At 51.5% G+C, this 26104-nt stretch overlaps 1 protein-coding gene across 4 annotated transcripts in view; it reads right to left on the reverse strand.

Annotated features, from left to right (window-relative positions):
- ptprna (protein tyrosine phosphatase receptor type Na) overlaps positions 1–24838 on the reverse strand; it is a 200868-nt gene extending 176030 nt beyond the window's left edge. For all 4 annotated transcript variants that reach the window (XR_011356867.1, XM_069935964.1, XM_069935962.1 and 1 more), the window contains exon 1: positions 24550–24838. Coding sequence is in view for 3 of the 4 variants with exons in the window: in XM_069935964.1 (XP_069792065.1) it covers positions 24550–24640 (91 nt within the window). In the remaining variant the exon portion in view is untranslated. The remainder of the gene's footprint in view (positions 1–24549) is intronic.
- Between the last annotated feature and the right edge of the window lie 1266 nt (positions 24839–26104).

Genomic DNA, 26104 nt, shown 5'->3' on the forward strand with positions numbered 1-26104 from the left:
ATTAATTATTAGCCCTAGTTATAGTTTCTAAACTTCTCATCACAAAGAAAATCAAACAAATTGGCCAACAGTTACCAGGCCAAGAAGAAGGGCATTGCATTGGCCATCACCCAGTCCCACGGCACCTCCCGGGAATGTTGCCATGGTCACAGGATCACGGCAACCCTCACTGGTATCTCCAGTGCTGCCTCCTTCAGCAGCCTCGGCCGCGTCCCAATCCCCATTAGCTGCCGCGGTTATTTTAAGCGCAGACCGGCCGTTTTTTATGGAACTGACCCACTAACTGGTTCCTCCTCCAACAGCCAGAGAGGAAAAGTTCTTCACTGCACCGCTCACACAACACAAGGGCAGGAGTCGGCCATCCGGCCTGTCGAGCTTGCTCTGCCGATCAATGAGGTCAGGGGTGATCACGTGGACTCAGTTCAACTTTCCCCGCAACCTTTGATTCCCCAATCAGGAAAAATCTATCTGTCTTAAATCCATTTAATGAGACAGCCCCTTCTGGTTTCTTGAACAGAGACTTCCACAGATTCACGACTCTCTGGAGGAAGCAGTTCTTCCTCATCTCAGTCCTAAATCTTCTCCCCCGCATTCCTGTTCTAAGCAGGCGCCCTTAAATGCTGAAGTTGTGCCCTCTTGCCGTGGTCTCTCCCACCATGGGAAAACCTTTCCACATCTACTCTGTACAAACTTTCTTGTCCATCCCTTTCAGAATTCTCTATGTTGCTACAAGATCCCTTCATTCTTCGAGATTCCAGTGAGTACAGTCCCAGGTTACACACTCTCTCCTCAGAGCCTAACCCTCTTCATCTCTGGAATCAAACTGGTCAACCTCCTCGGCGGTTAAACAAGCCAATGCTGGGGTCGAAGGCAACACACAGACGTCCTGGAGAACCTCAGCAGGTCATAGGAAGTAAAGGAGAAACCAGTGTTTTCATCCTGGGTCCTTCGACAGGTACGAACCTCATACCTGCCAATTCACCTCTGGGCCAGTTCCAAAGCCAGTCCATCCTTCCTCAAGTCAGGAGACCAGAACTGCACGCAGTTCTCCAGATGCGGCCTCACCAGTACCTCAGACAGTTGCTGCAGAACCTTCCTGCTCTTCAATTCAACCCCTCTGGCAACAAAGGCCAACGTCCCATTTGCCTTCTTGATCCCCTGCTGCACCTGCAAACCAACCTTTTGTGATTCATGCGCAGACACTCCAGGTCCCTCTGCACGGCAGCGTGCTGCAATCGTTCACTATTTCATTCATTCAGGTGCCTTGCCATTCAGCGTGTGTGATCACATCTCTCCATCCATCACCATCTCTGACCCTCCAAATTGTAGTTGTTGACTCTTCTCCTTCGGTGAAGGCTCCATCTTTGAGCTGAGACCACAATCGACGTTGAGTTCATGATTATATAAGGGAAAAATACTGGTTTCCTGCTGCCATCTTCAATTACACTGGACGGGCCATCCACAGATTCATCTGCCCAGCGTTTTTAGTTTAACCATAAATTCCAATTTGTAGAATCTGCCTGTAAAAACCATCCACAATCCATGGCTTCACATGACCCTGATTGGGAGGCTAACCAGGGACTCCACCTTGCCCAAAGGTGACCTGTCAGCTATCATAAGGAAGGAGCGCCTTACACCTCCTTTTGCTGAGAAATTGCACAGCCCCGACACCGTTCACCATTTAAATCCAGCACCTATGGGGATTGGTAGATGCTGGATAAGTGAACTTTCCAGTTGGTTGAGATTGGGTCTCGTTTGATTGGTGAACTAATGGTGAGGCGTGCCTACTTTAAATTTCCATACTTTTAACCTATTTATTTTCCGCTGTTTTTTTTGCCAGTTCCTTGAATTCCGGATAATAGGGGTTTTGCTAAAGTAGTCTGATGTACCTCTCCTTCCAACATTAACATAACATAACATAACAATTACAGCACGGAAACAGGCCATTAGGCCCTTCTAGTCTGCACCAAACCAAACACCCCTTTCTAGTCCCACCTCCCTGCACAATGCCCATAACCCTCCATCTTCTTCTCATCCATATACCTGTCCAACCTTTTCTTAAATAATACAATTGACACCGCCGCCACTATTTCTCCCGGAAGCTCATTCCACACGGCTACCACTCTCTGAGTAAAGAAGTTCCCCCTCATGTTACCTCTAAACCTCTGCCCCTTAATTCTTAACTCATGTCCTCTTGTTTTAATCTTTCCTCCTCTTAACAGAAATAGTCTATCCACATCCACTCCGTCTATCCCTTTCATAATTTTAAATACTTCTATCAAATCCCCTCTCAACCTTCTACGCTCCAAAGAATAAAGACCCAATCTGTCCAATCTCTCCCTATACTCTAGATGCTTAAACCCAAACCAACATCATATTCCATCTGCCAGACCCTTGCCCACTCACTTAAATTCAGACACAAATTTAAATTTAGGCATGCAGCACGGCAACAGGCCCTTCCAGCCCACGCGTCTGCGCCACCCAATTACTCTACAATATGCCACACTCGGTCCCCTCTTCCAATATGAACAGTTACGAGTCCATTAACTTGAGGATCTCGCAAAACTATACAATGGACCACGTACAGCAGAGGTACGGGAGAGGATAAAAGCAGGACAGAAGAATGAATGAAAGACGTCTCCTTTGCATCTCTGCAACAGCTTCAGGATAGAGCTTGTGAGAGGGTATCTTAGAGTCAGTCACATTACAAGTCAAAACGAAATCCTGAATAAACCACAGAATCATCATCAGACAGGCAGGCCATGCAACTATGCCCGTTTCTACAATGGCAATCCCGTTTGCCCCAGTCCCCAAGTTATTCTCATCGCCTATCCAAATCCCTTTGGAAGAAAGGGCAGCATGGTTGGAGTAGTGGTTCGCGCAATGCCTTTACAGCACCAGTGATAGGGACCGAGGTTTGTATCCTGCGCTGTCTGCAAGGAGTTCGTACGTTCTCCCCGTGTCTGCATGGGTTTTCCCTGAGGGCTCCGGTTTCCTCCCATTGTTCGAAACATACCGGAGGTGTAAATTGGGCGGCACGGGCTCGTGGGCCAAAATGGCCTGTTACCGTACTGCATGTCTACATGTAAATTTATTTTATAAATGTTTAAAATTAAATAAAAAATTTTAAAACCTCTCTGAGGAGGTGAATTATTCACCACATCTCCTTGTCGCTTTTCTCCAAAATGTAAAGTGGAGACGATTATCCACTCTCCCCTTCTCATTGTCACCTTGCCCACGCTGACCCAGTCTCGTCCCCACCTTCGCTGCCCCTAGGAGAACCAACTCAGCTTTTCCCGAATGACCTTGGGACTGAAGTCCCTCCTCACTGGAAACGTTGCAGTAGATTCCTCCCACACAGGCCCTGGGATGATCACATTCTGCCTCTTGTGCAGTGATCACAACTTCACTCTAATTAAAAACTAAATTAAAAAAGCTAAAATAAAAACTGGCCACTGTTCTGTCAGTTTTCTACAGGAGCTCCATTTCTACAGATGTTTGGCAGAAAGTGTGCATCACGGTCTGGTACGGGGACACCAATCCCCCAAAGCGTAAAGCCCTGCAAAGGGTAGAGGACACAGCCCAGGACATCACATGCAAAACCCTCCCCACCATTGAGAACGTCGACAGGGAGAGCAGCAACATTCAAGGATCCACCCCATCCAGCACATGCTCTGTTCTCGCTGCTGTCATCAGGAAAGAGGTCTCGGTGCCACAAGACTCGCACCAGCAGGTTCAGAAACAGCTGCTCCCCCCCATCATCAGACTCCTCAACAACAAACTCAATCAGGGACTCATTTAAGGACTCTGACTTGTGTACTTTATTGATTTTTAATTCTGTCTATATCGGACAGTTTGTTTACATTTCATTAAATATTTACTATTATTATTAGTCTATTAAGGAGAATCCTAGCGAAGATTTTGCCCGCAATGGAGAGCAGCGTGATTCCCCGGTAGTTTGAGCAGTCTGATTTCTCGCCTTTGTTTTTGTACAGGGTGATGATGATGGCATCACAAAGGTCCTGAGGCAACTTTCCTTGGTCCTAGCAGAGCATGAAAAACTCATGCAGTTTGGTATGCAGAGCTTTGCCACTGGCCACCGAGACAGAGGTGCACCAAAGAAGAGGTACAAGGACTGCCTAAAGAAATCTCTTGGTGCCTGCCACATTGACCACCGCCAGTGGGCTGATATCGCCTCCAACCGTGCATCTTGGCGCCTCACAGTTCGGCGGGCAGCAACCTCCTTTGAAGAAGACCACAGAGCCCACCTCACTGACAAAAGACAAAGGAGGAAAAACCCAACACCCAACCCCAACCAACCAATTTTCCCTTGCAACCGTGCCTGCCTATCCCGCATCGGACTTGTCAGTCACCAACGAGCCTGCAGCAGACATGGACATACCCCTCCACAAATCTTCGTCCACGAAGCCAAGCCAAAGAAAGAAAGAAAGAAAGAAAGAAAGAAATATTTACAGATCTTCATTTGTTTACATGTTTACGCTGTGTACAATTTTTTTTGTACTGCCAATAAGTGGTAATTCTGCCTGGCCCATAGGAAAAAGAATCTCGGGGTTGTACGTGATGTCGTGTATGTGCTTTAGCAATAAATCTGAAAGCGTCCTGGCCGTCTGCATCATAGTGCGGTATGGTTGCAGTAGACCCCTGGATCGGAGGTCAATCCACAGCACCATAAGAGCAGCAGAGAGGATCACTGGGGCTTCCCTTCCCCTCCCCCCGCCCACCCTCCCAATCGATATGATCAACTGGGAATGTTGCTTAAAGAGAACTCGCAAAAATCAGTGAAGACCCCCAACACCCCACACACTGCATCTTCCAGTTGCCCATGTCGGAGAAGAGATGTAGAGGAAACAGATACGATCTGAAAACCAGCAGCAAACGTCCTTTGGGAGCTCCTCTTGCCCTCAGAACTCTGTCGAATCCCAGCTCTTCCTAAGAGCCGGCATCCAGCAGCCCAGAGATTACGCGAGTCCTTCAGCTACTGAACCCCTCGCTGGTCAGCAGCTGTGGTGATCATCCCCTGTGTTTCTCCTTGTCAATGTTCTCCCCATTTCTGGTGCTCCCCCTGGGGGCCTGCAACCCCTCGCTTACGCTACCCAGCAAAGGCACTGCCAACTTGGGAACATATCCTGATGTTGCAGGATTGGAAAAAGAAAGTCGGCTCATTTAACAGGCCTTTTAAAGCCCGTACAGAGCCGCCGGCATCAGGACCGGGCAGTAGGACCCTGTGGAGCAGTGTTGTGACTCTGCACCCCACTCTCACACCAGTGCTGCCATTTTTTAATCCCAATTTTTCCCCAATTATCCCATATGACAAACTCACTCTTTTACATACTAAGCCTCTAGAACTGTGCCATTAAATTTGTAATGAAATTATACAAATAGGCTGGGGCATCCTGGAATGTAAAAGGTTGAGGAGGGGACCTTTCAGAGATGGATAGATCACCGGGAGTATAAATAAGGCTTTTTCTCAGGGGATGAGAATCTAAAAACAAGGTAAAGACTGAAGGTGAGAGGAGAAAGATTGATAAGGGAAGGTAACTTTTCCTAAAAGAGGGCGGTGGCTGTGGGGGAATGAGCTGCCAGAAGTGGGGACATATGGAATACTTAAATGACATTAGGACGGGTCCATGGATTGGGAAGATTAAAGGGATGTGGGCCCTACGCAGGCAAATGGGACTGGCTCAGAGAGACAACTTGGTGAAGGTGGACAATCCTTGATCAGGATTGAAGGGGGTCACTTGGAACACAGATGAGGAGGAATTTCTTCAGCCTGAGGGTGGCGAATCTGTGAAATTTGTTGTCACGGGTAGTTGTGGAGGCTGGGTCATTGGGTGTATTTAAGGCAGAGATTGACGGGTTCTTGATTAGCCAGGGCATCAAAGGTTACAGGGAGAAGGCAGGGCATTGGGGCTGAGCGGGAGAATGGATCAGCTCACGATAGAATGGCGGGGCCAACTCAATGGGCCGAATGGACCGTTTCTGCTTCTGTGTCTTATGGTCAAGGTGAGCTGAAGGGCCTTTTTCTGTGCTGTCAAATTGAAGTAGAAAGCTTAAAAGGATGGTAGAACAGACGAATGTGTTGAACGAGAGGAGCAAGATTTATCCTCTGTATTTGGAAATGTATTGCAGCAAGTAACTGAGGAACAGTTGTTACCAGAGTCTTGTTCAAGTGCTATAATTACTGTGATTCGTAAGAAAGATAGGGACCCATTGAAAGTATCTTCGTATAGACCTATTTCTTTATTAAATGTAGATTATAAAATTATAGCGAAGGTGTTAGCAAATAGACTTGCCAAATATTTAGCTCAGTTGATACACATAGATCAAACAGGTTTTATTAAAAATAGAAATGCATATGATAATATTCTTAGATTGATAATATTAGTCAATGCATTTAGACAGCAACCCAACCATCCAATGGTGGTTGCGCTGGATGCGGAAAAAGCCTTTGATAGGGTCGAGTGGAATTTTTTGTTTAAGGTGTTAAAGAAGTTTAATTTTGGCCCTTACTTTATAGGCTGGGTTAAGGCCTTATATACAAATCCAACTGCTAGGGTTGTGACAAATGGTCAAATTTCCTTATCATTTAATTTAACGCGCACAACTCGACAAGGTTGTCCATTGTCACCAGCCTTATTTGCATTAGCTATTGAACTGTTAGCTCAGACAATAAGACAGAATGATAAGATTAAAGGAATGAAAATTGGGGAGGATGAATATAAGATTAATTTATTTGCGGATGATGTGCTGGTATATTTGACAGAACCAGAACAGTCTTTGAAATATTTACAAGATTGTTTGTTAAAATTTGGAGAGCTATCTGGATATAAAGTAAATTAGGATAAGAGTGAAATATTGCCAGTTGGGGATCGAGATTATTTAGAATATAAAAGTATTATAAAATTGAAGTGGTCAGATAGAATTAAATATTTGGGAGTGGTAGTAAATGCAGACTACCAGTCTTTATATAAATTGAAATATGTTCCTTTATGAAAAAGGATTAAAATGGATTTGATTAAATGTAAAGATCCGCCATTAACATTAATTGGTCGAGTAAATTGTTTTAAAATGAATATTTTTCCTCGAATTCAATATTTGTTTCAGTTTATACCATGTTTACTTTCAAAGGGTTTTTTTCAGGATCTGAATAGGGCAGTGCAGGAGTTTTTATGGAAAGGAAAATTAGCTTGAGTAGCTTTACATAAACTTACATGGAAATATGCTTTAAGTGGATTGCAGTTACCTCACTTTCAAAGTTATTATGATGCAGCTCAGTTGAACAAGTTGGACAAAGGTGGAAATGGCTTGTATATCTGAAGTTGAGATACATCAGTTTATATTTAAATGGAATGTAGATTTATTGCGGGAATGTGATATGCCGGTATTAAAACATTTGTTAAGGATATGGGTTAAAAGAAAGAGGGTTTTAGGATCAAAAGGTAAATTACCAATTCAAACTCCGTTATATCACAACCAGCTTATTCCTTTTCAATGTTTAATAATCATTTAAAGAGATGGAATTCTCAGGGCATAAAGATAATTCAGGACTGTTTTGAAGAAGGCCAATTTCTTTCTTTTATTCAATTGAGGGAGAAATTTGATATATCTGGTAAATTCTCTGTTTGTGTATTATCAGCTCAGAGCTTTGATAAAAGATAATTATGGTAAAGAGATGAATTTACCCATGTTGACAAAATTTGAGTCTTTGATTTCTTCTGTACCTAAAAAAGGTTATATTTCAGATATGTATAAATTGTTACAGGATAGCATGGATAAACCAGACTGGGGAAATCTAAGCTTAAATGGGAAAGTGATTTAACTTATATTTTTCCGGAAGATAATTGGGAGGTTATGTGTTCTGATAGTGTAACTAAAGTAACGAATGTACATTATGGAATAGTTAATTATAATTTTTTACATCAGTTATATTTGACTCCAGAGAAATTGAAATAATATGGATTTAGTAATTCGGATTCTTGTTTTAGATGTGGACTATGTACTGGAACTTTTTTTACATGCTGTTTGGTCTTGTTTTAAAGTACAACCATTTTGGGAAGGAATTAGATTGGTCTTGGAAAAATTATTTACAATTAAATTACCACTAGACCCATCGATCTTTTTGTTGGGATATATGGTTTCTTCGAAAGGTTTATGGTTGGATAAATTTCAAATTGCATTTGTACGTCTAGTGTTATCTGTAGCACGAAAATATGTAGCTAGTACTTGGAAGGATAATGTGGAGGTTAATATAACACATTGGCATAATGAATTGAGAAATTGTATTATGGAAAAAATCACGTAATCTGCACGATAATTATTCATTTTTTTGTTAAAATGTGGTCTCCTCATTTGGAGTATATGAATTTAGAAATACTTCGAAATATTCTTTATAATCACTGTATTATCTTTATATTTGGATCCCCTTAAGGGGGCTGGCTGAAGGAGTGGGAAGGTGGGCGTGGTTTTTTTATACAAAAAAAATTGTTTTTTTTTGTTATGTTTGATTGTAAGTTGTTTAAATTCTTTTAAATAAAGTTTTCAAAAAAATAAAAGAACGAGAGGAGCAATCCTAGCCCGATTATCAGACCAACGCACTGTTTATGGAGGTGGCACGGTTAGTGCACCGGATAGTGAAACGCTGTCACAGCGCCAGCGACCCAGGTTCAAATCCCGCACTGCCTGAAAGGAGTTTCTACATTCTTCCCGTGTCTGCGTGGGTTTCCTTCAGGTGCCCTGGATTCCTCCCACATTCCAAGGATGTACAGGACTTGTACGTTAACTCTTCATGAGGGTGTGATTGGTCGGCGTGGGCTCGTGGGCCAGAATGGCCTGTTACCGTGCTGTGCCTAAATGACTAACTTAATATTAAATCCTCTAAACGGCAACCATGGGATTTTTCTGTCCATCCACAAAACGTTGGAGGGGTCTTGGTTTGGAGGAGCATCTCCATCTCTGTGGCCCACTAGCATCACCACACTGTGAGGGGCTGGCCGATATATTTCAGCCTAATGTTCCTACAATGGGGCTTGAGCCCATGACCTGCTGACCCATCTAAGAGACGTTGTCATCAATTTGTCCCCAGCGCTGGGTCGCCTGCCAGTTTTGTTGACAAGAGCAGGGCGGCGATTGGAGAATCCCTTTGTCAATCACCACACAGCCACGGGTGCCTCCGATGGGCGCTGTGAACTGAACATCTGATTTATCCCCTGATTCATTGCAATTAACCCTGCAGAACTGGGAGAGGTTGTTGCAGTTCGTTTTCTCGGTACCGGCAAACTGACGAATGCAAACTATGAAGCCAACCCTGTACCCGACACACCAGCTAAGCCGGTTGGAGCTGATGGGTCTCAAATCCACAGAGCCACAGACATAAAGGCACCAACTTCACTGAGAGGGAGGCAGACCACAAAAGGGCCAAATGGTCTGTCCTTGACACATTGGCAGGGTCGCATCGTGGTACCGTTACTTGGCCGTGACCCCAGAAGCCTGAACTAAAGTTCAAACCACAGATTAAATTCATGCAACACAGTACAAGCCCTTCAGCCCATCATGTTCTACTGACCTATATAGGTCAAGTTTATTGCCATCTAATTGTATAAGTACAACCCGACGAAACAGCGTTCTCTTGGTGCAAAACACGCAGACTCACAACCCGACATAACACACATACAGAACAAACAATACACATGTAGGGCAAGTATAAATAAATAAATATATTGTTTTGTGAATATGACAGTCCCGAAGGGTCAGTGTGAGGAGTTCCTTTGGTCATTCAGCATTCTCACTGCCCGTGGGAAGAAGCTGTTCCTCAGCCAGGTGGTTCTGGGTTGATTAACCCACCCACTCCTCAACAATCTAACCCTCCTTTTTTCTTTCTGGGATTCAGTGAAATGGAGTCCATGGCAGCAAATTCCAGAGGGTCACCACTCTCTAGATCAAGAAATGCCCCCGCATCTCCAATTTCAATAGGTGCCCTTCAGTCCTGAAGTTGTGCCCTCTTGTCCTTGCCTCCCCTATCATGGGAAACAACATTGCCGCATCTTCTGTGTCCAGGCCTTTCAACATTCGCAATGTTTCTAGGAGGTTGGTTGTTGGGTGTATTTAAGGCAGAAATTGATAGGTATCTCAATAGTCAGGGTTATCAAAGGTAAAGGGGAGTGGGACTAGGTGGGAGAATGGATCGGCTCATGATGGAATGGCAGGATGGACTTGATGGGCCAAACAGCCTCCTTTTGTTGCTATATCCTGTGGTCTTATTGAGCAGGTAAACTGGCCCTTCAGCCCAACCCATGCATACCAACCAAGTTGCTCGTCCCATTGGCCTACGTTTGGCCCACTGCCTTCTAAGCCCTTCTTTGTCCCAGCTTCTAAGTCCAATGACCAGCTCCTCTGGCAGCTCGCTCCACACACCGACCACCCTGTGTGTGAAGAAGGAGCCCCTCTGGATCCTTTTAAATCTTCTCCCACCACCACCACAGAGAGGGTTCTTCCCGTGGTGTCAACACATTCATTACCATCTGCCTCACGATCGGATTCAGATTCACAGAGCAACCTCCACCCATTTTCTTCGGATGTCAAATAGGCTATTTGGCCCATCAATCAATGCCTGCTCACAGAATATTGTCTTTCTCCCACATTTTCCTCTTCTCACCACATTCCCATCAACTCCCCCACCCCCAAAGACACATCTTCTCCTCTTCCATCAGGCATACAATACACGAACTTCCAGGTTCAGAGTTTCTTTCCTGCTGTGATCAGACTCTTGAATGAAGCCCTCATTAGCCTTGGCACTGTCCATCAGTACATCCTTACTCTGTTCCCTGCACTAACCTTTGCTACCTCCCTGTACACCTTGTACCATCTGCCTCCTGTAACACTGCTCCCTGCACTGATGCCCTGTTCATTCAGGTATTTGTTGTTACTGCAAGAGTGTACTTGCTTGGATAGCCCATAGAGCAATCAGTTTCACTGTATTTTTATATCCATGACAAATAATTAACTGGTTCGAAGTTTGGAGTATTGTGTGCAATGTTGATCACCTACCTACAAGAATCTACTTCATAATTTTAAAACAATGCCCAGATGATTTGCTAGAACGTTGCCTGGATTTCACAGGGAAAGGTTAAACAGGTTAGGACTTTATTCCCTGGAGTGTTGAAGGAGGGGAGATTTGATCGAGGTATTTAAAATTATAAGGGGGATCGAGAGAGTAAATGTAGGTCGGATTTTTTCTACTGAGGGGAGGTGAGATACAAACCAGAGGACATGGGTTAAGGGTGAAAGGGGAAAAGTTTAGGGGGAACTTCGTCATACAGAGAGTGGTAGGAGTGTGGGCTCAATTTTACCATTGAAGAAAATTTTGGATGGTACATGGATGAAAGGGGTATCGATGGACCAGGTGCAGGTCAGTGGGAAGAGGCAGAATAATATTTTGGATGGGCTGAAGGGCCAGTTTCGGTAATATAATGCTCTATGACCCTATGTTCAAATGTGAACTTGTCTTTTTGAACTCCTCAGTAACAGGGAGGTGCCTGTAGACTGGGTTGCAGCCCCATCCATCTGGTGTCCCAGACCTGGGTCGCAGCCCCGTCTGTCCGTCCGGTGTCTCAGACGGTCACAGCCCCGTCCGTCTGTCCGGTGTCTCAGGCCTGGGTTGCAGCCCCGTCCATCTGTCTGGTGTCTCAGACCTGGGTCGCAGCCCCGTCTGTCTAGTGTCTCAGACCTGGGTCGCAGCCCCGTCTGTCTAGTGTCTCAGACCTGGGTCGCAGCCCCGTCTGTCTAGTGTCTCAGACCTGGGCCGCAGCCCCGTCTGTCTAGTGTCTCAGACCTGGGCCGCAGCCCCGTCTGTCTAGTGTCTCAGACCTGGGTCGCAGCCCCGTCTGTCTAGTGTCTCAGACCTGGGTCGCAGCCCCGTCTGTCTAGTGTCTCAGACCTGGGTCGCAGCCCCGTCTGTCTAGTGTCTCAGACCTGGGTCGCAGCCCCGTCTGTCTAGTGTCTCAGACCTGGGTCGCAGCCCCGTCTGTCTAGTGTCTCAGACCTGGGCCGCAGCCCCGTCTGTCTAGTGTCTCAGACCTGGGCCGCAGCCCCGTCTGTCTAGTGTCTCAGACCTGGGCCGCAGCCCCGTCTGTCTAGTGTCTCAGACCTGGGTCGCAGCCCCGTCTGTCTAGTGTCTCAGACCTGGGTCGCAGCCCCGTCTGTCTAGTGTCTCAGACCTGGGTCGCAGCCCCGTCTGTCCGTTCGGTGTCTTAAACATGGATCACAGCCCCACCCATCAGTCTGGCATCTCAGACCTGCACATTAGAATCCTGTCGCTGTCTGTCTAATGTCTCAGAACCCCACTCATAGGAAGCCTGCACACACCAGACTGTTGGTGGGCTTGTGGCGCTAGCAGAATCGACACCTCGCAGAACACCACCTGTCTCTCAAAGAACAAAAGCAGACAGAAACTCAGCAGGGACAAATCACATCAGCGGGAGAGCAAGGACAGTTGACATTTCAGGCTGGACCCCCTTGTCATGTCTGTCAGAGCCGAGAACCCCTTCTCTCTCACTGGCGCCTGCTCGACCTGCGTGTTTGCTGCTCCAGATTCCGGCGTCCGTATGACCTCCCTTCACAACACCGAACTGTAATGCACAGAAAAGGCCCTTCGGCCCATCCTGTCTGTGCTGACCATTACGCTAATCTAAATAATCCCATTTTACTGCATATGGTCTTATTTCCCCCCACGCACCAGCCCCCTCAGCTCATCCATCTGTCTCTATTGTCACACAACCTATAATAGAGCAAACAGATAACCTTGTTTTGTGTGCCATCCAGGCAAGTCAACCTCTACATAGCAGTGTAGAATGATTATAATGAATTAAGTAGAGTGAACCGCAACTCGTAAACAGTCACCGAGTTCCAGCCATTTCCCATCTAATAGCTTCTTAAATCATATATCCCTCCACACCTACAACACTGTGTAAAAACACATAGAACATAGAAGGCCAGTACTGGCCTTTCGGCTCACGATGTTGTGCTGACCTAAATAAACCAACACAGAAACAACTAATCCCTCCCTAACCAATAACCCTCTAGTCTTCTTTCATCCACGTGCCTGTCCAAGCATCTCATAAATGCCCCCAATGTTCTAGCCTCCACCACCATCCAGGCATTCCAGGCACCCACAACTCTCTGTGTAATAAACATCAGGGGTACATCATGAGCTGATCCATTCTCCCATGCCATCCCACTCCCCTCCCCTCCCCTAAACTTCCCTGCCTTCACTTTGTACTGGGAAAAGGTGCTGTCTGTCCACCCTATCTACACATAATCTTGTAGGCCTCTATTAAGCCTCCTCTCATCCTTCTATGCTCCAAGGAGAAAAGTCCCAGCTCTGTTTAAGTGGCCACCAACACATCAACTTTCTATAGCAGTGGTTTTCAAACTTTTCCTTTCCAAACATGGACCCCCTTAAGCACAGAGCACCGATGGAATAGGGAATACTTAAAGTGGCATGAGAGTGGAAAGAAAAAGGTTGACAACCACTGGTCCACAGGAGCTCTATCGAGAGCATCCCGGCCGGCTGCATCTCAGTGAGGTACAGTTGCTGCAGAGAAATGGATTGGAGGTAAGCCCACAGGTCCATAAGAGTGGCAGAGGGGGATCACTGGATTCTCCATCCCCAACATCAGTGTGATCAACCGGGATCATTGTTGTCTGAAGAGGGCTTGCAAAATAGTTGAGGACCCCTTCCACCCCGCGCACGGCATCTTTCAGCTGCTCCCATCGGGGAAGAGATCCAGGAGGATCAGAGCCAGCGCCACCCGGCTGAGGAACAGCTTCTTCCCACAGGCCGTGAGAACGCTGAACGACCAAAGGAACTGCTCACACTGACCCTCCGAGAGGCTCATATTTATTAAACAATATTTATTTATTTGTATAGATGAATACTTGTCCTGCTTATGTATTGTTTGTTTGTCTGTATGTATGTGTGCTATATCTGGTTGTGGGTCTCTGTGTTTTGCCGGAGAACAGTTGTGTCGGGTTGTAATTCAACAATCAGATGATAATAAACCTGACTTGTTTAACTCATAAATTTGGCTGCTTTTCTGCTGAGATTTTCCAAAGTTTTCTGATGTTCCTTAAGAGGAATCTCTTAACTCTGGAGATCAGGTCATCCCAGAAACCTCCCCTATTAGCCAGGAACTCAGGAGGGGTGAAAATTAAAGAAATTCTGCAGGCAAAAAGCTGAAGACTACAAGGTGTAGACCAGTGATTCTCAACCTTTTTCTTTCCACTCACAGACCACTTCAAGTAATCCCTACGCCATCGGTGCTCTGTGATGAGTAAGGGATTGCTTAAGGTGGGATGTGGGTGGGAAGGGAAGGCTGAAAACCACTGTTTTAATCGTCCCTCATTGACTTGTTTTGTGCAGGGTTTCAGAACTCCAAAGGAAATGGGCCAACGACAATTTGTCTCAAGTCAAATATTTCAGTAACATTTGGGTCTGGAGCAGTGATTCCCACTCACATCCCACCTTAAGCAGTCCTTTACTAATCAAGGAGCACCGATGGCATAGGGATTACTTAAAGTGGGATGTGAGTGGGAAGGAAAAGGTTGAGAACCTCTGTGTAGAGAGAGAGAGAGAGAGAGGGAGAGAGAGAGACTAATACCTGGAATGGTCAGGTCTCCTCCACTAGCCTTACCGTTTAATTGAAAGGATACTATGAACTTCATCAAAAGCTGGGAATGGGCCAATAACACATCATAAGACTTAGGAGCAGAAATAGGCCATTCAGTCCATCGAGTCTGCCCCACCATTTAATCATTCTCCCACTCAGCCTCACTATCCTGGCTAATCAAGATCCTATCCATCTCTGCCTTAAATACACCCAATGACTCGGCCTCCACAACCGCCCATGCCAACAAATTCCACGGATTCACCACCCTCCGGCTGAAGAAATTCCTCTGCCTCTCTGTTCTGAGAGGACGCCCTTCAATCCTGAAGTTGTGCCCTCTTGTCCTGGACTCTCCCACCGTGGGGAACAACCATTCCACACCTACTCTGTCCATGCCTTTCAACATTCAAAATGTTGCGGTAAGAACCTCACCCCGTTCTCCTTAATTCCAATGAGTCCAGGCCAAGAGACCTAAAACGCTCCTCAGATGATAACCTGGAATCATAACTTCTTCTTTCCTTCTCTTCCAAATGTTTACAGAGAAGAAGCTGGTAAATACACTGGGACGGTTTTGAGATGCCGAGCTTTCAGAGAAAGTTTTCCTCCCTCTCGACCTCAGCTCTACACTCCTGCTCATAACTCTTAACGCCTCACCCCCTCCCGTATAGCCAGAGTGTTGCAGAAGGGGAAAAGGCCCTTCAGCCCATCTTGCGCATGTTGTCCCATATCCCTCAAAACCTTTCTTATTCATGTTCCTGTCCAAATCTCTTTAAAACATCGTAACTGAACCGCTCTACCACTTCCTCTGGCAGCTCATTCAACTGTGGAAGGATTTGTCCCTCAAGTCTTTCAAAGGCAAGAGTTGACTTAAAAGAGGTCTGCAAAATTATGATGGGCGTAGATACGGTGGGCATCCAGCATTTTATTTCTGGGTGAGAGTAGCAAACACCAGAGGACATCGGTACAAGGTGATGGGAAGAATGTTTAGGGGAGATGTCAGGAGTAAGTTTTCACACAGAGAGTGGTGGGGGGCCTGGAATACATTGCTGGATGTGGTGGTGGGGGCTAGTACAATCGGGACTATGGATGTAAGAAAAATCAAAGGTTATGGGTGGGAGGGAGTGAAGGTTTAGATGGTCACGTAGGTTTACGTGGGTCAGCACAACTTCGTGGGCCAAAGGGCCTGTACCACACTGTCATTTTCTATTACAAGATGCTATCCCTTTGACTTAAAAATATTCAAAGATGTTGCTTCCGTTGCTCCTGGGGAAGAGATGCCACAAATGACGGCCGGCGAAGTTTAATCCAGATAGGGGTGAGGTGTTGCATTCTGGGTGGGGAAGACGAAAGGAGACAGTGAACGGCAGGACCCTTGGGGGAACACTGATGCACAGAGGGATCTTGGGGTCCACGTGAAGTGCTGCAGGAGCGGCAACGGTTGGGAGAGGATTGGAGGAAGATAGAGAGCTTTGACATGGGTTGAGAGAGGAAATGTAAAGGGAACATGCAGAGCAGGGGGTTCAAAGAGAAATAACGAGATACCAACAAAAACAGTTTTCATAAATGATCTCTCGGCTTCCCGGCAGCGGAAGAAGATTCGACGCGGTGTTTCCAAAGGTGTCAGCTGAGTGGACCGCAGCCAGTATTAGCAGCTAGTGTTCCACCTAGGGCTATGTGGCCGAGTCTTGTGCAGTAACTCGAGCAGAGGCTTCAGCACAGAAACAGGCCCAGCAGCCCATTGCATCTGGGCTGAGCCAGATTTAAACCAAATCTCTTGCGCCTGCACGCGATACATATTCAACGCACAAATGTGCTGGAGAAACTCAGCAGGACACACAGCATACAGGGGAAGTAAGGGGCTACCAACGTTTTGGGACTTGGTCAGGATTCAGGAAATTTTCCAACCTCTGGACACGGCGCGACGTGCTGAGTTTCTCCAGCACGTTTGTGCGTTGCACTCGACCCCAGCGTCTGCAAACTTTCCTCTTCAACTCCCCCCACATTTACGTGCTCATCTTTTCCATGAGCAAGGGGGGGAAGTTTCCTTCATAACGTCAGTCCAATTTACATTTTTAAAAAAATTTTAGTCATCCAGCCCAGAAAAAGGCCCGTTTGGCCCACGAGCCCGTGTTGCCCAATTACACCCAATTTTGAAGGGTGGGAGAAAACCGGGGCACCCAGGGAAAACCCACACAGACACTGAGAGGACATACAAACTCCTCACAGACAGCACAGGATTCGAACCCCGGTCCCGATTGCTAGCGCTGTAACAGCGTTGTGCCGGTAATCTGCATTGACCACGCTGCTAATCTACGCTGATACAGCAGTGAGGGCACGATAGGAATATATCCATGAAGATTTTACACTCTCACTAAGAAAACATGAAGTGTTGGATGGAAACTGGGACAGGCGTAGGCAGGTCAAATGCTCCAGATCAATTTAATAATAGATTAAAGTTGCAGGAAAGGCAAACAATTTCCTTTCCTGTCTGGGGGCGACTATGTGTCCAGCCCTGTTGGTAAATTTCCAATCAAATTCTTCCCGCAACAAAGAGATCAAAGCAATCACAGGTGCCTCAGTGTAAAGCCAGGGTATGCTAACTACAGGGTTCAGAGAGCCCACAAAATAACTCCCCCCCACGGGATTTCATTTCAGTATCGGGTCAGTACGGAGAGGTTGGGGGAAGGTGTGCCAGGCCATTCTGCCCATCTTTGGATCCTCTGTGCTCGCTCCCTCTGGGTTTCTCTCCCCATGCTGAAACCTGCAAATACCTCTAACCAACATTTCAGGCTGGCTTTTTGCTCAGGCTGGGCTCCTCCAGCATTTCTGTGTTCACTACAATCCCAGCGTCTGCAGACTCTCGTACATTTTACTCCTGAAACTGGAAATCTCTTGTTCCATCGTCCCTCTCTCCCAACCAATCACTTCTCCACTTCCTTCTCTTCTACTCTCATGTCTGTATCCACCTCTGACCTGTGAGCCTGTGCTCCTAACCCTGCCCTCTTCCTCTCCCAAGATTCAATTTATTATTGTAGTAATAAAAGTGTTGTATTACATGAAATTTCTTTTTTTCCTGCTGCAAGGCAGGAATGATCTAAGCACCTCTTACAGTCAGAGAGAGAGAGAAGCAAAGGACAGCCCACCCCCCCCCCCCCGCGAGTGTCCGTGGATTCGCCTCCCGCACTTCCGCAACCCCCGCAGGGTCTAGTCCAAACCATTGGCGACCCGAGCTCCGGATCCCAACCTCCGACACGGTCAGGAACCCTTCAGCGCCCTTGGCGCCTTCTCATATCTTGGTTACGATACCTGTCGCCCCTCCAGCCTGTTCGAGCCAGTCTCCAGCAGTCCACAGCTTCCATGGGTTCCTCGCCTCGAGTCGCCAGCAGCCCCGCCCACTGCAAGCACTGGTCCCTCAGCCCCAGAGCCCCTTGACTAGTCCGCCGCTGGGGTCACCATCCCCACGGGTTGTCTCCTCTGCTTCTCCCATTCGGATGGTGCCCAATCTTCCTGACCTGCTCCAGTCGTCCACTTCCCCAAGGTCTGCAGCCCCTTGTAACTGCTGCGAATTAATAGGCGCCGCCATCTTGGGCACAGACCCCGCAGTCACGGGATTTCAACTAAAAGCACCGTCGGCTCCCTCAAGTCCATGCGGAGCTAACGGCAGTCAACTGGACGGCTGGACCCCATGGGAGCGCTACATCTCCGTTCCCCGTGGGTCCCACCAGCGACCCCGCGACTCCTCTTCTCACCCCGCTTGTCCTCTACTGGCTACAGCTTGACAAAGGAACCAGACCGGAAACGTAGGTTACCCTCTACTTCCCGTTGGCGTTGCATGACCTGCTGAATTTCTCCAGCAGGTCTGTGTATTGCATTCGACCCCAGCGTCAGCGGGATTTTCTGGTTTAAAATTGGTCATCCAGAAGTGTGCAGCACTTGCCCTTGAGCTCCACAGCCTCAAAAATAAACCCACGAATGAGGGAGTATTTTCCTATGACACAGAAGACAGACATCAAGGCCGATTGACAAGATTAGGGGGCTGTCATTGACCGCGGGGAGGCAGAGAAACAACTTCCAAACCCAAACAACTAAAGTTCATCCCACTGTTGAACTTTCAGCTTGAATATGCAAAGCAAACCCCAAATTTTCAAACATTAATTCATCCCAAAACTGCAATTATGTTAGTGCCTGATCACAGACCCCAACTCTGGTGCACAGATACAGATCAATGTTCTATCAGAAGTTGCTCCAAATATTAACCCACTCTCCCATTCCCCGTAGGTACGGATGTTAACCCACCCTCACATTCCCCGTGGATACAGACGTTAACCCGCACTCCTCGTAGATACAGACGTTAACCCGCACTCCTCGTAGATACAGACGTTAACCCGCACTCCTCGTAGATACAGACGTTAACCCGCACTCCTCGTAGATACAGACGTTAACCCGCACTCCTCGTAGATACAGACGTTAACCCGCACTCCTCGTAGATACAGACGTTAACCCGCACTCCTCGTAAATACAGACGTTAACCCGCACTCCTGTTCCCCATAGATAGACGTTAACTCGCACTCCCCGTAGATACAGACATTAGCCAATACTTCCATTCCCCATAGATAGGCATCAACTTGCACTCCTTTTCCCCATAAATATGGATATTAACCCACTCTCCTGTTCACCGTGGATTCAGACATTAACCCACACTCCGGGTTCCCTTAGATACAGTAGTACACCCGTATTCCCCGTAGATACAGACGTTAACCCGCACTCCCATCCCTCATACATATAGACATTAACCCACATTCCTTGTAGATACAGTCGTTAATCCACACTCCTGATCCTCGTAGATAGACGTTAAATTGCACTCCTGTTCCACGTAGATACAGATGTTAACCCACTCTCCCGTTATCCATAGATAGAGACGATAACCCACAATCCCTCTAGGTACAGGCATTTACCCACACTCCCGTTCCCCGTAGATACAGACATTAACTTGCACTCCAGTTCAGCATGGATATAAATGTTAACTCACATTCTCACTCCTCTTAGATACAGATGTGCACCCATATTCCCCAATATAACCAAGACTCTTGTTCCCCTTAGGTACAGATGTTAACCCTTTCTCCCAGTAGATACAGACATTAACCCAAACTCCTGTTCCCCTATATACAGACTTTCACCCGCATCCCCTGGAGATAGACACCTTGTTCTCTGTAGGTACAAACTTAACCCTTCCCCTGCTCCGTGTAGATAGGCATTTACCCACCCGTTTCCTATAGGTACAGAAATTTACCTAGCACCTGCCGCCTGTGCGTACAGATAGTTACCCTCACCCCCGGGAGGTACATACTGTTCATGTGGCTTGTCGATGGAGATGATCGCAGCCACTGTTCCCTTTCGAGAGAGATGATCCCACCCTCTATTCTCTGGAAGTAGACAGGAAACCACTTCCCATTCCCAGTGGACAAAGATTAACCCCTTCTCTGACCCCCTTCTCTGTCCTGCCCCCTCCCTTGACCTTGGTGATGGGCATTCAACTATTGCCTGTAAACAGACAATTCCACACCTCGTTCCCTGTAGTCACCGACACCCCCACCACGGTGATACATTCACCTGATCCCCGCCTCGCCCTTGATCCAGTGGAGGGTCCCTTTAACCAGCCCCTCCTTGCCTGGTGCCCCTTCCCCACGCCCGTCCCAGTGGAAGGTTCCTTTAACCAGCCCCCCCCTTGCCAGGTGCCCCTGCCCCAACCCACCCTTGTCCCAGTGGAGGGTCCCTTTAACCAGCAACCCCCCTTGCCCGGTGCCCCTGCCCCCCGCTCTTGTCCCAGTGGAGGGTCACTTTAACGAGCCCCCCCCCTTTCCCGGTGCCCCTGCCCACCGCCATTGTCCCATTGGAGGGTCCCTTTAACCAGCCCCCCCCCTTGCCCGGTGCCCCTGCCCCCCGCCCTTGTCCCAGTGGAGGGTCCCTTTAATGAGCCACCCCCCCTTCCCGGTGCCACTGCCCCCCAACCTTGTCCCAGTGGAGGGTCCTTTTAACCAGCCCCCCCACCTTACCCGGTGCACCTGCCCCCAGCCCTTGTCCCAGAGGAGGGTCCCTTTAACCAGCCCCCCTCCCCCTTGCCCAGTGCCCCTGCACCCCGCCCTAGTCCCAGTGGAGGGTCCCTCTAACCAGCCCCCACCTTGCCTGGTGCCCCTACCCCCCGCCCTTTTCCCAGAGGAGGGTCCCTATATCCAGCCCACACCCTTGCCCGGTGCCCCTGCCCTCCCCCGCCCTTATCCCAGTGGAGGGTCCCTTTAACCAGCCCCCCCCTTGCCCGGTGCCCCTGCCCCCCGCCCTTGTCCCAGTCGATGGTCCCTTTAACAAGCCCCCCCCTTGCCCGGTGCCCCTTCCCCCCGCCCTTGTCCCAGTGGATGGACCCTTTAACGAGCCCCCCCTTTCCGAGTGCCCCTGTCCCCCGCCCTTGTCCCAGTGGAAGGTCCCTTTAACCAGCCCCCCTCCCCCTTGCCCAGTGCCCCTGCACCCCGCCCTAGTCCCAGTGGAGGGTCCCTCTAACCAGCCCCCACCTTGCCTGGTGCCCCTACCCCCCGCCCTTTTCCCAGAGGAGGGTCCCTATATCCAGCCCACACCCTTGCCCGGTGCCCCTGCCCTCCCCCGCCCTTATCCCAGTGGAGGGTCCCTTTAACCAGCCCCCCCCTTGCCCGGTGCCCCTGCCCCCCGCCCTTGTCCCAGTCGATGGTCCCTTTAACAAGCCCCCCCCTTGCCCGGTGCCCCTTCCCCCCGCCCTTGTCCCAGTGGATGGACCCTTTAACGAGCCCCCCCTTTCCGAGTGCCCCTGTCCCCCGCCCTTGTCCCAGTGGAAGGTCCCTTTAACCATCCCCCGCCCCCATGCCTGGTGCCCCTGTCCACCGCCCTTGCCCCAGTGGAGGGTCCCTTTAACCAGCACCCCCCATCTTGCCTGGTGCCTCTGCCCCCCGCCCTTGTCCCAGTGGAGGGTCCCTTTAACCAGCTCCCCCCACTTGCCCGGTGCCCCTGCCCCCACCCTTGTCCCTGTGGAGCGTCCCTTTAACGAGCCCCCCTCTTGCCCGGTGCCCCCACCTTGCCCGGTGCCCCTGCCCCCCGCCCTTGTCCAAGTGGAGGGTCCCTTTAACCAGCCACCGCCACCTTGCCCGGTGCCCCTGTTCCCCGCCCTTGTCCCAGTGGAGGGTTCCTTTAACCAGCCCCCCCCTTGCCTTGTGCCCCTGCCCTCCGCCCTTGTCCCAGTGGAGGGTCCCTTTAACGAGCCCCCCCCTTGCCCGGTGCACCCCTTTGCCCTGTGCCCCTGCCCCATGCCGTGTCCCAGTGGAGGGTCCCTTTAACCAGCACCCCCCATCTTGCCTGGTGCCTCTGCCCCCCGCCCTTGTCCCAGTGGAGGGTCCCTTTAACCAGCCCCCCCCCCCTTGCCCGGTGCCCCTGCCCCCGCCCTTGTCCCAGTGGAGGGTCCCTTTAAGGAGCCCCCCCCTTGCCCGGTGCCCCTGCCCCCCGCCCTTGTCCCAGTGGAGGGTCCCTTTAAGGAGCCCGCCCCTTGCCCGGTGCCCCTGCCCCCCGCCCTTGTCCCAGTGGAGGGTCCCTTTAAGGAGCCCCCCCCCTTGCCCGGTGCCCCTGCCCCCCGCCCTTGTCCCAGTGGAGGGTCCCTTTAACCAGCCCCCCCCCCTTGCCCGGTGCCCCTGCCCCCGCCCTTGTCCAAGTGAAGGGTCCCTTTAACCAGCCCCCCCGCCCTTGTCCCAGTGGAGGGTCCCTTTAACCAGCTCCCCCCACTTGCCCGGTGCCCCTGCCCCCACCCTTGTCCCTGTGGAGCGTCCCTTTAACGAGCCCCCCTCTTGCCCGGTGCCCCCACCTTGCCCGGTGCCCCTGCCCCCCGCCCTTGTCCAAGTGGAGGGTCCCTTTAACCAGCCACCGCCACCTTGCCCGGTGCCCCTGTTCCCCGCCCTTGTCCCAGTGGAGGGTTCCTTTAACCAGCCCCCCCCTTGCCTTGTGCCCCTGCCCTCCGCCCTTGTCCCAGTGGAGGGTCCCTTTAACGAGCCCCCCCCTTGCCCGGTGCACCCCTTTGCCCTGTGCCCCTGCCCCATGCCGTGTCCCAGTGGAGGGTCCCTTTAACCAGCACCCCCCATCTTGCCTGGTGCCTCTGCCCCCCGCCCTTGTCCCAGTGGAGGGTCCCTTTAACCAGCCCCCCCCCCTTGCCCGGTGCCCCTGCCCCCGCCCTTGTCCCAGTGGAGGGTCCCTTTAAGGAGCCCCCCCCTTGCCCGGTGCCCCTGCCCCCCGCCCTTGTCCCAGTGGAGGGTCCCTTTAAGGAGCCCGCCCCTTGCCCGGTGCCCCTGCCCCCCGCCCTTGTCCCAGTGGAGGGTCCCTTTAAGGAGCCCCCCCCCTTGCCCGGTGCCCCTGCCCCCCGCCCTTGTCCCAGTGGAGGGTCCCTTTAACCAGCCCCCCCCCCCTTGCCCGGTGCCCCTGCCCCCGCCCTTGTCCAAGTGAAGGGTCCCTTTAACCAGCCCCCCCGCCCTTGTCCCAGTGGAGGGTCCCTTTAACGAGCCCCCCCCTTGTCTGGTGCCCCTGCCCCCCGCCCTGTCCCACTGGAGGGTCCCTTTAACGAGCCCCCCCCTTGTCTGGTGCCCCTGCCCCCGGCCCTGTCCCACTGGAGGGTCCCTTCAACGAGCCCCCCCCTTGCCCTGTGCCCCTGCCCCCCGCCCTTGTCCCAGTGGAGGGTCCCTTTAACCAGCCCCCCCCCCTTGCCCTGTGCCCCTGCCCCCCGCCCTTGTCCCAGTGGAGGGTCCCTTTAACCAGCCCCCCCCCCCCTTGCCCGGTGCCCCTGCCCCCGCCCTTGTCCCAGTGGAGGGTCCCTTTAACCAGCCCCCCCCCCTTGCCCGGTGCCCCTGCCCCCCGCCCTTGTCCCAGTGGAGGGTCCCTTTAAGGAGCCCCCTCCTTGTCCGGTGCCCCTGCCCCCGCCCTTGTCCCAGTGGAGGGTCCCTTTAAGGAGCCCCCCCCTTGCCCGGTGCCCCTGCCCCCGCCCTTGTCCCAGTGGAGGGTCCCTTTAAGGAGCCCCCTCCTTGCCCGGTGCCCCTGCCCCCGCCCTTGTCCCAGTGGAGGGTCCCTTTAAGGAGCCCCCCCCCTTGCCCGGTGCCCCTGCCCCCGCCCTTGTCCCAGTGGAGGGTCCCTTTAAGGAGCCCCCCCCCCTTGCCCGGTGCCCCTGCCCCCGCCCTTGTCCCAGTGGAGGGTCCCTTTAAGGAGCCCCCCCCCCCTTGCCCGGTGCCCCTGCCCCCGCCCTTGTCCCAGTGGAGGGTCCCTTTAAGGAGCCCCCCCCCTTGCCCGGTGCCCCTGCCCCCGCCCTTGTCCCAGTGGAGGGTCCCTTTAAGGAGCCCCCCCCCCTTGCCCGGTGCCCCTGCCCCCGCCCTTGTCCCAGTGGAGGGTCCCTTTAAGGAGCCCCCCCCCCTTGCCCGGTGCCCCTGCCCCCGCCCTTGTCCCAGTGGAGGGTCCCTTTAAGGAGCCCCCCCCCTTGCCCGGTGCCCCTGCCCCCGCCCTTGTCCCAGTGGAGGGTCCCTTTAAGGAGCCCCCCCCCCCTTGCCCGGTGCCCCTGCCCCCCGCCCTTGTCCCAGTGGAGGGTCCCTTTAAGGAGCCCCCCCCTTGCCCGGTGCCCCTGCCCCCCGCCCTTGTCCCAGTGGAGGGTCCCTTTAAGGAGCCCCCCCCCCCTTGCCCGGTGCCCCTGCCCCCCGCCCTTGTCCCAGTGGAGGGTCCCTTTAAGGAGCCCCCCCCTTGCCCGGTGCCCCTGCCCCCCGCCCTTGTCCCAGTGGAGGGTCCCTTTAAGGAGCCCCCCCCCCCTTGCCCGGTGCCCCTGCCTTACCGTGGGGGCGAGCGCTGCCCGCGTCGGGGGCGAGCAGGAGCTGGAGCTGGAGCAGCATCAGGAGGGCACGGAACCCGTTGCTCGGCTCCATCCTGGGCGCTGGCGGCCGGGGGGCGGGGAGCGGAGGGGTTGTGGTGGGGAGAGGGGGGCGGTAGGACCCGGGGTGACCTTCAGCGGCTCACATCCCCCGCGCCGGGACGGGAGGGGAGGGGGTGGGGGGGGCTGCACCAGCCGCTCTCAGCTGAGGCACAACCGAGACCCGGGCGGCGCGCGTGCCCGCCGGGTGACGTCAACCGGGGGCGCGCATGACATCAAGTCCCCAGCAGAGCTTGCTGCAAGCCCCAGGTGAGCTGCATTTACATATAACCACTTGTGCATTGAGAATTGGTGACGGGGGGGGGGGGGGGGGGGGAGCATCACGTGATCAGGGCTGGACGTGGCTGTTTGCAAGGTGCATGGATGGAATGATTCCAGTTCCCACCCTGTGAAACTCAGCCACCTCCAAACAATAATCAAGGGGCTGATTAAAGTACGAGAGGATTGTATTGAGTGGCGGCGCACGACTGGCCCTCCGGCCCACGATGCTTGTACGGTCGCCGCCGAACCCACGAGATGGCGAAGTGACGCGTGGCCGCCAGAGCGATGGGAAACGATTTCAAAACACTTGCGGCAATAAACGCGGGGACAAGCTCAGTCGCCTAAGTTGCACTGGAAAGAAGTTGACAAGGCACCTTTTCTCTGTCTGGAGAAGGAGGGATGCCATCTCGTCAGGGAAACGTGAACTCTTTTGGAACCGCGTCGGACTACACCCTTGTCCCAGTGGAGGGTCCCTTTAACCAGCCCCCCCTTGCCCAGTGCTCCTGCCCCCCACCGGCTCGCCCTTGTCCAAGTGGAGGGTCCCTTTAACCAGCCCCCCCTTGCCCGGTGCCCCTGCCCCCCGCCAGCTCGCCCTTGTCCCAGTGGAGGGTCCCTTTAACCAGCCCCCCCTTGCCCGGTGCCCCTGCCCCCCGCCGCCTTGCCCTTGTCTCAGTGGAGGGTCCCTTTAACCACTGCAGCGGCTGTCGTGCACCACTGTGGGGCGTAAGTATATGAGGTGTGTGAACAGTTGCCTGATATGGTGGAAGGCGTCAGTAAGTAAAGTCTCTTCTGTTATTTGAACCTTGCATCTCTAAGTTATTTAAGAAGCCTCCCAAGTCACACCGAGGCGTAATAATGTTGTGCTGACCTCCTCAAAAATCGAAACCTCCCCTCCCTCACACCATCTTAAATGCCCTTAATGTTCCAGCCTCCACCACCATCCCCAGGTAAGGCATTCCAGGCACCCGCCACCCTGTGTAAAAAAAAAACTTACCCCTGGTGTCTCCCCGAAAACTCCCTCCCTTCACTTTGTACAGACGTCCTCGGGGGTTTGCTGATCCCACCCTGGGAAACAAGTGTTGGCTTTCCACCTTATCTATGCCTCTCAGAATCTATTATGTCACCTCTCATTTTTCTCCACTCCAAAGAGAAAAACCAGGACTCTGCTAGCCTTGCCTCGTAAGACTTGTTCTTCCAG

This window comes from Narcine bancroftii, chromosome 4 (assembly GCF_036971445.1).
Source record: "Narcine bancroftii isolate sNarBan1 chromosome 4, sNarBan1.hap1, whole genome shotgun sequence".
Classification (NCBI taxonomy): Eukaryota; Metazoa; Chordata; class Chondrichthyes; order Torpediniformes; family Narcinidae; genus Narcine; species Narcine bancroftii.